The sequence below is a fragment of the Pteropus vampyrus genome, unplaced genomic scaffold (genome assembly GCF_000151845.1).
Source record: "Pteropus vampyrus isolate Shadow unplaced genomic scaffold, Pvam_2.0 Scaffold635, whole genome shotgun sequence".
Lineage (NCBI taxonomy): Eukaryota > Metazoa > Chordata > Mammalia > Chiroptera > Pteropodidae > Pteropus > Pteropus vampyrus.
Window position 1 is genome coordinate 155,013 of NW_011889416.1, and position 12,247 is coordinate 167,259.

The 12,247-nt window shown below is 35.5% G+C and overlaps 1 protein-coding gene across 1 annotated transcript in view; it reads left to right on the top strand.

The window, feature by feature from the left end:
- Nucleotides 1-272: 272 nt before the first annotated feature.
- The window catches only part of LOC105308890 (fibronectin type III domain containing protein 3C1-like), a 43,017-nt gene continuing 31,042 nt past the window's right edge, over nt 273-12,247 (top strand). The window contains exons 1-6 of the mRNA XM_011384952.2: nt 273-1,959; nt 2,638-2,760; nt 3,077-3,152; nt 7,700-7,776; nt 9,091-9,376; nt 9,991-12,012. Of these exons, the coding sequence (XP_011383254.2) occupies nt 1,879-1,959; nt 2,638-2,760; nt 3,077-3,152; nt 7,700-7,776; nt 9,091-9,376; nt 9,991-12,012 (2,665 nt within the window). The 5' untranslated portion in view covers nt 273-1,878. The remainder of the gene's footprint in view (nt 1,960-2,637; nt 2,761-3,076; nt 3,153-7,699; nt 7,777-9,090; nt 9,377-9,990; nt 12,013-12,247) is intronic.

Consider the following 12,247-nt stretch of genomic DNA (forward strand, 5'->3'; position numbering starts at 1 on the left):
AAAAAAAGATGAGGTATTAAGAAGTACAAATTAGTAGTTACAAAGTAGTCATGGGGATGGAAAGTACAGCATAGGGAATATAGTCAATAATATTGTAACAACTATGTATAGTGCCAAGTGGGTCCTAACCTAATTGGAGGAATCACTTCAAAAATTATCTAAATGTCTAACCACTATGCTGTACACAGCTGAAACTAATTTAAAATAATATCTGAATGTCAACTGTAATTGAAAAAAAAGAGGAGGGAGATGAAGAGGAATAAGAGGTTCAAATTTTCAGTTATAAAATAAGTCATAGGGATGTAATGTATAGCATAGGAAATATAGTCAATAATATTTAAATTTAAAAAATTAAAATGACATTAGGCAAGATCTAAAGAAATAAATGAAGTATGGACTTCAGTTAACATCTAATAATCTATTGTATCATTAATTATAGCAAATGTCATACTAATATGTTTTTAATAGGGGAAATTTGGTATGATATATATGAGAATTCCCTCTGTATTATTTCTGAAACTTTTCTGTAAATCTAATACTATTCTAAAAGATAGTTTATTCAAAAAAGGGAAAATATATATTCAAGGGTTATTAATAAAATTAAAATATTTTACTGCTGACTATGGATATAAATAACCTTTCAGTGAATGCTTCAATGAACTTCAGTTTAAAAATGAATGTTTTTACTTTAAAAGTCTATCAAATCAAGTAAATAAAATTAAATAGAATAATTAGGAAATCTAAAAAAAATAAAATCTTGATTAATCCAGTCATTACATTGAGCTAGAAAGCAATGACTTTTGTCATGAATGAAACAAATTTTGTGGTGATACAAGAGATTTAAATTAGCCTAATGTACTTTTCACTGTTGAGTAGATATTTAAAAAAAAAAAAAACATTGTTTGCAACTATTTCCTACATCCCTAAGAGAACATACACATTTCTTACTAGATGCACTCTATATTTCTTTATGACTCCCAACAGTTTTTTTAAAAAACTGTCTTTCACTAATGAAAAGCAGTTATTCATAAGTAAAAAGTCTCTTCAGACTACATCTAAAACTTTGTAAGGAAATGATGTAAGCAGTGACTAGAATTATGACATAGTGAACATTCCTTTGCATCATCGTTACCACAGAGATGTAGAACCACAGCAGTACACTTCATTTGCAGGGTTTGCCTAGCTCCAAGAGGTTCCCTCTTGAGTATCCTCTTCTCCATCTTCAAAAAAGTCATTATTTTCTTTCTGATTTTTGTCCAAGTGTTTATGGAATCAAGGATCTGGACTAGCAGACCATATCTCGTCACTTGGTGCCATCTACACATGAAGTATTTAAACCTGAAAAGTATTTTAACAGTTTGGGTTTGAAGCTTTAGATTATGTTTAAGATATTTTGGTTTTAGTATCTGAAAGAGTTAAGGTAGATATCTATGTTAACATTATAAAAGCATCTAGTTAATTCTTACAGCCTCCTAAGCAATATGCAATCTTATTTAGCAGGTAACATCACAGATTAGAAATTAATTTAATTTAATCTGAGTGGATCAAATGACCAGTGACTTGTTTAAACCATTCTTCACACTGTGAAATGAAGCTATCTTTGTCTTTATGAGTATAGAGTGAACAAGTTAAAACTCTTGACTCCAAATTTTATGTTTGTTAATTTATGAAAACCGATGATTATTTTGAAATATGTAAAGCAATTTCATTTAAGTAAACATTTCTAGAGAGAAAAAGTATTTATGATGGCTTTTTTCTCAGGAATATTATATCAGGTTTTGTCTTTTAAAAATCACTACTTTGACTTCATTTGATTAATCTAAGAATTCATTTTCTTTTTAGAAACATAATTTATTGTGAAAGCCAATCTTTTTAGACATGACTGAACATGGGCTTACACCTACTCTTACTGAAATAACTCCTATAGCTCCAGTTATCAGTGGGAATCCCATGTATCAGGTAAGGGTAGATTTGTTTTGTATTTTTTTCTATCATAACTGGTCAGATTTTTCTTAAATTCAGTATTAGCTTTTATTTAGAAAAACTGTCACTTTTTATGATTGGTCACTTAGTTTAGAAGTTTTGTCTTTTCACCAACATCAATTTATCTTTCTTGTATGCCTTTTAAACTTGCTTGAGACATTTAACATTAGCTTAGGCTACATAGAACCTCCTTTTGTGTTGACTTAGCTGCTTTTTCAGCCTCCCTTGATTGACTCAAAAGTCTTGGTGTTGTATCTTAAAGTTTATACTACCCCCAGTTTCTTCTGATGAATGGTTTTAAAACTTTAGTCTGCTCTAATGCAGACTAAAGTTTTTTCATATTCATTCATAGATGTGAGTTCAAATTTCTAATATTTAAAAGTATCATTCTGAGTAGCAATGACTTCTACTTATAGGATTGGTCTCAAGAAAGAAATAGAGTGTAGTTTAGATTTAGTGTTTACACATTTAAAATAAGCTATTCAAGAAAATTTTTATCTACATATGTAATGTGAAAAAGTCACTTAACTTTTCTTTGGAGCTTAAAAACGAGCAAATACTGTGCTTCTAGCTTATAATTTTGTTTGGCATTATGTCAAAAGGAACTGAGATAAAATGACCTTATTGAAATTAAAAATGTTTTTTTTTTCCTAGATGGAAAATTATCATCTGAACACCACTGTTGGAACACAGTATACTACTAATTATTCACAAATGATGACTCATCCCAAGAGATATACCAGATGGAATTCTTGTCCTCAATACTGGATACAACAAGTATGTATGAATTTTACCTTCAGATAAGCTTTTTTCATTTTTTGCAGGTTTTTTTAATGGGAGGGGTTGGTTTTTCCATCTCAAAGCACCTATTTTCTACAACCTTACTATATTAGGTTTTACTTGGTTTGGGGAGGACCTGTTCTTACTTAGGAGTATTGAATTTGTTCTAAGTGCTCATTGATCCAATTGTACTCTTCTCCTTGAGCATCACATGTCCTCAATAAGTAGTGAGTCTCAGTGTTTTTCAAAAGGACAATAATGATTTTTCATAAATTAACAAAAAAGTACGTCATCAAAAATGGTTTATTTCTAGATTATATTGGTGCAAGTTAACCCTGGGGAGACCCTCACCATCAAGTCTGATGATGGGAACATTCAAAATATTCAAGGTCAGTATAATTAAATGTATGTTGTTTGATATTAAAGAGTAAATTTAAATATTAGTGTGAAATGACTTTACTAGTAATCTCTTCCACTAATATCCTTTCCTGTTTGAGCCAGATTGAATGCTCTTGAATTTATATATTTCTCATAGAGCATAGTATCAATAGAACAAGCAGCAGCTGGCCATCTTGCTAGTCTTGCTAGTCTTACTAGAGAACTTCATATAAGGTACTTTTAAAAATCAAAAATTAATTCAAGAATTCCATTTCAAAAAGTCCAGATTTTGAAGATATCGACAGACACTATTAGTTTTAGACTATTCTCCTATAGGAGATGACTGCTGAGGTCCTCAGACAGTTCATTCATTCATTTTTCCTTTTTTTATTTTTATTTTTTACTTTTTTTTTAATTTTCCATTAGCATCGACATTCAATATTAGTTTTACATGTACAGCATAATGGCTGGACATCTATATAACTTACAAAGTGATCTTCTCAATAAGTCTAGTACCAACCTGACACCATAGTTATTACAATATTATTGACTATGTTCCCTATGTTGTACTTTACATCACTGTGATTTCTGTAACTGCCTATTTGTACTTCTTAATCCTTTCCCCCTTTTCACCCATTCCCCCAACTCCCCTCCCATCTGGCAACCATCAAAATGTTCTCTGTATCTATGAATATTTTTGTTTTGCTTGTTCATTTATTTTGTTCTTTTAAATTCCACATATAAGTGAAGTCATGTGGTATTTATCTTTCTGATTTATTTCACTTAGCATAATACTCTCTAGGTCTATCTACGTTGTTGCAGATGACAAGATTTCATTCTTTTTATGGTTGAGTAATCTTCCATTGTATATATCTACCACTTCTTTATCCATTCGTCTATTGATAGACACTTAGGTTGCTTCCACATCTCAACTATTGTAAATAATGCTGCAGTGAACATATAAATGCATCTGTCTTTTTGAATTAATATTTCGGGTTTCTTCGGATAAACACCCAGAAGTAGAATTACTGGGTACTTCTTTGTCTCGTTATAGTCTTTGTTTTAAAGTATATTTTGTATGGTGTAAGTCCTGCTACCCAGCTTTTTGTTTTCATTTCCACGAAATATCTTTTTCCATCCCTTTACTTTTAGTCTGTGCGTGTCTAGATCTGAAGTGGGTTTCTTGTAGGCAGCATATGTAAGGGTCTTGTTTTCTTATCCATTCTGTCACCCTGGTCTTTTGATTAGAGTTTTCGATCCATTTACATTTAAAGTGATTATCGATAGATATGTAGTTATTATCATTTTATCATTCATATTTTTTATAATTTTCTTCTTCAAGAATTACCTTTAACATTTTTTAAATACTGTTTTGGTGTTGATGAATTCCGTTAGCTTTTTCTTGTCTGGGAAGCTCTTTATTTGTCCTTCAATTCTAAATGATAACTTTGCTGGTAATCTTGGTTGTGGGTCCTTGCTTTTCATCACTTTGAATATTTCATGCCAGTCCCTTCTGGCCTGCAAAATTAATATGGAGAAATCAGTCTTATGGGAGCGCCCTTGTAGGTAACTAATTGCTTTTCTTTTGCTTTTAAGAATCTCTTGGTCTTTAACTTTTGGAATTTTAATTAAGATGTGTCTAGGTGTGGGCTTCTTTGGGTTCATCCTGTTTGGGACATGTCAAGCTTCCTGGACTTGTATGTCTATTTCCTTCACCAGGTTAAGGAAGTTTTCTGTCACTATTTCTTCAAATAGGTTTTCAATTCCTTTATCTTTCTCCCTTCTCCTTCGGGTATCCCTATGATGTGAATGTTTGCATGCTTGATATATCCCAGAGGCCCCTTAAACTATTTTCATTGTTTTTTGGATTTTTTCTTTTTGCTGTTCCAATTCGGTGTTTTTTACTACCTTGTCTTCCAAATCACTGGTTTGATCTTCTGTGTCATATAATCTGATATTGATTCCATCTAATGTATTCATTTCAAATGTATTCTTCATTTCTTACTGGTTCTTTTTTATGGTTTCTATCTTTGTGTAAGTTCTCAGTGAGTTCATATACTTTTCCCCTAAGTCCATTGAACATCCTTATAACCAGTGTTTTGAACTCTGTATCTGTTTGATTGCTTGTCTCCATTTTGTTTAGTCTTTTTATGGAGTTTTGTTCTGTTCTTTCATTTAGGACATGTTTATCTTTTCATTTTGGCTGCTTCCCTGTGTTTTGTTAGGTATATCTGCTACATCTCCCAGTCTTGTCAAGGTGGCCTTACGTAGTAGGTGTCCTATGGGGCCTGGTGGTGCAGTCTTCCTGGTCACCTGAGCTGGGTGCTGCAGGTGTGTCCCTTATATGGGTTGTGTGTGTCCTCCTGTCATAGTTAAGCCTTGATTCCTATTGGCACATCAGTGGGTAGGACTGACTCTCAGGCTGACTGCCTGTGAGAAATGGCCATGACTATAGTGAATGAGCTGATGTATGGGGGGTGACCCCACAGAGTGGGATAAACTGTAGCAGGGCTCTGCTGATTCTACCCTTTTGGTGTGTCATTTGTCGAGCTAATTGGATGGTGCTCTGGTGTGGTCACCATATGAATTGGTTTCATGGCCTCTTGGGATGGGCTCTGGTGCAGGCCCACATCAACTGCTGCCTGTGCCCAGCTCGAGCTACCTGCTAGGAGCTACAAAGTGGTCTGCAGTTGGTAGCTGCCTGTGCTAGGCTTGGAGGCACCTAGGAGAGGATATGCTGTGAACCGAGGCCGGCTGCCACTTGTGCCAGGCTGAGGGCCATTTAGCAAGAAGTACAAGAAGTGAGGCCAGCTGCTGCTTGTTTGGGGTTTTGGATCTTTCAAAGATTTTAGGGAAGTCTGCCTCAGGCCAAGGCTGGATGCTTGTGAGGAATAGCTGCTGAAAGAGGTTCAGGGCTGTGAACCAGTTGGGTGGGGCAGGTTTTCAGGGATCACCAGGGTGGGGTGAACAGTGTCAGCCAGTTTGATGAGTGGGGGGAAGGGTCAGCAAGGGAACAATGGTGTCTGCCAATCCTTCTGTCCCAGCCAGAGCTGCCCCTCCTGCCTTCACCCTGAAGCCAGACAACTCACTTCCTCCCCATACGTTCCTAGCACTTTTCAAGCTGCTGCCGCATGCAGCTCATGAGCTCAGAGCAAGGGAATCCATCAGTGAGTAACTGTGCATGGGCCCTTTAAGAGGACTGCCTGGGTCTACAGCAGCTCTCTGTCTCACCTGGGCAGAATCCCTGCTGATTTTCACAGCCAGATGTTGTGGAGACTCCTCTTCCTGGCACTGGTGCTCTGAGCTGGGGAACCCAGTGTGGGGCAGGGACCCCCTCAGTCCTAAGAGGGGCTCTCCGCAGCCAAAATATCCCTCCTGATTTTTCACTACCCGACGTTAGTATAGGACCAATCCATTTTGTGTCTCTGCCCCTCTTACCATTCTCCACATGGCTTCTTCTTTATATCCATTCACATATTGAAAAAGTATTTCTTTAGTGCCTAGCATTTTCCAGCACTATACTAAACATTTAATATAGAACAATGTACAGGAGGGGGAAAATTATTTATATATAAATAATTTTATATATAAATGTATAGGGAAAATTATAAATAATTTCTCCTATACATGTATATATACATGTACATACATATATAGCAAAGGTATAATATAGAATTGCTTCAGTAGTAATATAAAATTAATATTTAATTCATATAAGATTTATTTCAAAGTAATGATTATTTCTGTCTTTATGCCAGTTATTTTGTAAACTAAGTGATTTTGTACTGTGTCTCAAAATTTCTTAAAACATTACAACTTAGCAATGGATTACATATGGCTGCTATATAAAGTTTATTGTGAACCCATATTTATTATTTTTCCCCATTATTAAAAGTAAATTACCATTCTAGGACTTGAAAGCCACATATATTTTTAGAACTAAACATTAATTATAATAACTTCAGATAAATAAAAGTGATGACATAAAAGTCTCCATTCTGTGTTGTATTTTTAGTTCCTATGCAATCCTACATTTAAGGTGTAAGAATACCTAGTATAAAAGTAGCATTGGGCCCTTCTCTATAATATGCTATTTTCTAAAAACTATTTCACTTTACTATGTATTATTGGTGAAAAGCCTTAAAATGAAAATTTATTTAATTTTTATTATGTAACATCACTATAAGAAATATATTTTATAGTACAGAGTAAGACTTCTATTCTCAATGTATAACTATTTGGGGTGAGAAAAAAACAGGTAAGTAAAGTACAATTATACTGGGAGGCTTATAGTTAATTTTTATTAGCAATAAAATTTGCCAACATTTTTATAATATAAATTTTACCCCATCTCTATTATGTGTCTTGGTTATTTTTCCTCGTTGTGATTAATTTGCACTGATTCATCTACATGCTTACCTAGTCTCCTTTGCAACTAAACAACATACATTTATAAAAATGGCTGGCTATTGTTAAACCTTGGAGCTGGTTTTCACTGTGCAAAGTTAAATGGACTTTAAAGTTATTAAAAAATTTATTAATAATAATTCTCTTTTAGGACCTGCAGATGTACCTCTGATGTCACCAAGTGGCACTTTGCCCCCAATATACCTTCCTCCTGGTTACATGTCTCAGGTATACTAGTGTGGTTTTATTTAGTGTTTAGCATTAAGTTATCATTTATAGTTTTCGTTGTGTTACTATGATAAGAGAACTTCTAGAATACTATTTATTTTATTCACTTTAATGTTATCATTGCTAAAAAGCAATTTCAGTGATGTTTAAACAAACTTCCTTCCCTTGGACTGCCTTATTCATTTAATGAATTCATGTCTTTTCATATTCATTAATCCTCCATTGTTTTTTGTTTTTCTGTATTTTAATCAATCTTAATTATCTATTACAATTGCTACAGTAATGTCTTCTGATAATGTGTGGGCTTTAGTCCCTAAAATTACTTATTATTTTCAGTTCAGTCGTATTTCATTCTCAGTTGCCAGACTACAAAGGGCACTTTTTAAAATTTTCTCAAATATTTATCAAGCACCTAAAATGGGCAAGGAGGTATGGCTCCTATAGAGGTTAATAAAATATTCCATGGCCTCAGAAGTTTTATACTTGAGAATATGTCTTTTTCTATTGCACAACTATAAACATCAAGAACACACACTAAATAAGTCAATACGATACGGTTTGGTTCTAAATGGAATTAGCTATTGAGGCAATATCTAACAAAAATACAAATGTATATACCCTTTCACCTAGCATTTCTACTTTGAGAAATTTATCATAAAAATATATTTTCATAAATCTGGGATAATAAAGGTACAAGATTATTCATTACAATATTGTTTATAACCACAAAAGACTGGAAACAATCTATGTGCTTGTCAATGGGGGACTGTGTAATAAACCCATATGATGAAGCACTATTCAGCTGCGTAAGAAAATGGGGAAGCTCTATGTACTGATATAGAAAGATCTTCAAGATATATTGCTAAGGGTGAAAAATAAGGTACAGAGTAGTATAAATAATTCTACCTTTATGTAATAAAAAGGAGGAAAAATAAGAATATTATTATTTGTTTGTATTGGCATAAAGAACTTCTGGAAAGACTCATAAACTAAAAGCAGTAGTTATCCACTGGGGGACACTGAGCAGATAAGGGTTAGGAGGGAAACTTTTCATGTATACTTTTTTATACTTTATGGTTTTGAACCATGTCAATATATTATCCATTGTCAAAAATTACCTTTTTGAAAGCTATACATATGGGAAAAAGGAAGAATTACCTTGCCTCCTGCTTGATATAGTTTCACTTGATTGTTGATTTTTGATCCTTTAGGTTTTCTAAATTAAGAGCACAGGATGTAAATCTAAAACTTATTAGGAAAAATGCTGGATTTATGGATTCTAATATTTTTATATGACTCTGTCTTCCATTTTAGGTAGTAGAAGAAAATGGGATTCGCAAAATCATTGTTGTGCCTCAAACAATTGACTACTACACAACCATGCCTGCTACTATACCGCAAATATCATACTTCATCACACCAGCTTCACCTATGTATCCACAAGCCCCTCAACTGATGTATCCCCCAGCTCAAGGGGAATTTCCACCACCTTACATCCAAGAGCCTGTGCCAGAGCAGCTGCTGCCACCACCACCACCACTACCACCACCACCACCACTGCCACCACCAGCAGCAACATTTATATACCCTGAGCATCATGGTATTATATAATTTTCTTAAATAGGAAGTATTTTTATTTTGTTAAAATTAACAGCTTTGGGCAATTATTAAAATGAAAAAAGAAGATAGTAATTTCCATGAATGTATAATATTTCATACATGTATGTTAAGATTGATGATGATAAGTACTGGTTTGTGTTTTAGGTAAAATGCTCATAAACAGAATTTTCTTTAAATTTTTTGTACTTTCATATAGCATGTGATTTATGCTATTTATTTTTACTCACTGAGTTTATTAAATCATATTGGAAAAATCATTTAAAAAATGTTTTGGTTATTAATGCTATACAGTGAGAATATAAAAGACACTTGAAGGGTCAATATTATAATCATCTTATGACCTTAAAATTTAGAAGTATAGTTACTCCCTAGGAAAACACTATCTATATTTGTTCATGTTTTTCTTTCTATACATATCAATACATTATAAATACATACACACATATCTCATATCTGTATTAAAGCAAAGTAGGAAAAAATTTTTAAAGTAAAGCATGGCTTTTTGGTGTTTTGTTGGTTTGAAAAAAATATTAAAAAGACCTTGAGATATAAAATTATTAAAATTATTAAACGGTATTCCATTGTCTCTTTTAGAAACCTATTCCCATGGAAGAACAAATTATAACCAATTTGATGAAAGGGCTACTAAAATAGGAGAACATATGAAGAAAAAACTGAGAGAACTCCAAGTTGGTGGACATAGGAATAGCTATATGGTTAACAACACTTCTTTGCTTGTGAACAAAACTAATGATTTTTCCAGTATCTCTGATACTCCAAGTATTTACACTGTGGACTATGCTCCAAGCACCTACACTGTAGACAATACTTTGGGCACCTACACTGTGGATAGTGCTCCATGCACCTACCCTGTGGACAATACTTTGAGCACTTACACTGTGGACAATGTTCCAAGTACCTACACTGTAGACAATGCTCCAAGTACCTACACTGTAGACAATACTTTGGGCACCTACACTGTGGATAGTGCTCCATGCACCTACCCTGTGGACAATACTTTGAGCACTTACACTGTGGACAATGTTCCAAGTACCTACACTGTAGACAATGCTCCAAGTACCTACACTATAGACAATGCTCCAAGCACCTACACTATAGACAATGCTCCAAGTACCTACACTGTGGACAATGTTCCAAGTACCTACACTGTAGACAATGCTCCAAGTACCTACACTATAGACAATGCTCCAAGTACCTACACTATAGACAATGCTCCAAATACCTACACTGTGGACAATGTTCCAAGTACCTACACTGTAGACAATGCTCCAAGTACCTACACTATAGACAATGCTCCAAGTACCTACACTGTGGACAATGCTCCAGGTACCTACACTATAGACAATGCTCCAAGTACCTACACTGTGGACAATGCTCCAGGTACCTACACTGTGGACAGTGCTCCAGGTACCTACAGTGTGGACAATGCTCCAGGTACCTACACTGTGGACAGTGCTCCAGGTACCTACACTGTGGACAGTGCTCCAGGTACCTACACTGTGGACAATGCTCCAACCTACACTGTGGACAATGCTCCAAGTACCTACACTATGGACAATGCTCCAAGTACCTACACTGTGGACAATGCTCCAGGTACCTACACTGTGGACAATGCTCCAATCTACACTGTGGACAATGCTCCAAGTACCTACACTGTAGACAATGCTCCAACCACCTACACTGTGGACAATGCTCCAACCACCTACACTGTGGACAATGCTCCAGGTACCTACACTGTGGACAATGCTCCAGGTACCTACACTGTAGACAATGCTCCAATCTACACTGTGGACAATGCGCCAAGTACCTACACTGTAGACAATGCTCCAACCACCGACACTGTGGACAATGCTCCAAGTACCTACACTGTGGACAATGCTCCAGGTACCTACACTGTGGACAATGCTCCAACCACCTACACTGTGGACAATGCTCCAACCACCTACACTGTGGACAATGCTCCAACCACCTACACTGTGGACAATGCTAGTACCTACACTGTGGACAATGCTCCAGGTACCTACACTGTGGACAATGCTCCAGGTACCTACACTGTGGACAATGCTCCAGGTACCTACACTGTGGACAATGCTCCAAGTACCTGCACTGTGAATAATGCTCCAAGTACCTACACTGTGAACAATGATCTGAACATTCACACTGCTGACAATACCTCCAGTACTTACACTGTTGACAACCCTCCAAGCACTTACATCACTGATAATACGCCCAGCAATTCTTCCACTGACCATGTTCCTAGTACCACTACAGACACTGCTGTGCACCCTTCCACCATTGATAGTGTCCTGAGCCTTTCTAGCATGAATTATGCCAAGACTTCCACTTCTGACAGTACTCTAAGCTCTTCCACTTCTGACAATGTTCCCAACACTCCCATCTCTGAAAGTGTTCCCAACACTTCTGCAACCGATGATGCTCTCAGTACTTCCCATGCTGCTAGCACTTCCAATACTGTCAATGTTCATGTTGAGATTAGTCATAGAAAGAAACAGAAGGCTAGAAGAAATGGAGATATCAAGCAAAAACCAAGTGGAAAACAAAGCAAGAGCCCATCATCAAATGAAGCAGAAAAAGGTAAGGTCAGGAGTTTGTTTTTGTTTCCAATGAACAGCATCGTAATGTTTAGGAACCTCGGCGCATTTTAAAATTTACGTGCCATTTTCTGCTTCCATTTCCTCTTGTCTTTTTTGTACCCCTATCTCTAAATTCTTAATGAGACCACAATTAGAATGCCTTTTTAAGTCATGCAGAAATGTCCATCTTCATGCAAAGTGTGCCAGGTATCTTTTGTGCATGCCACATAATACTT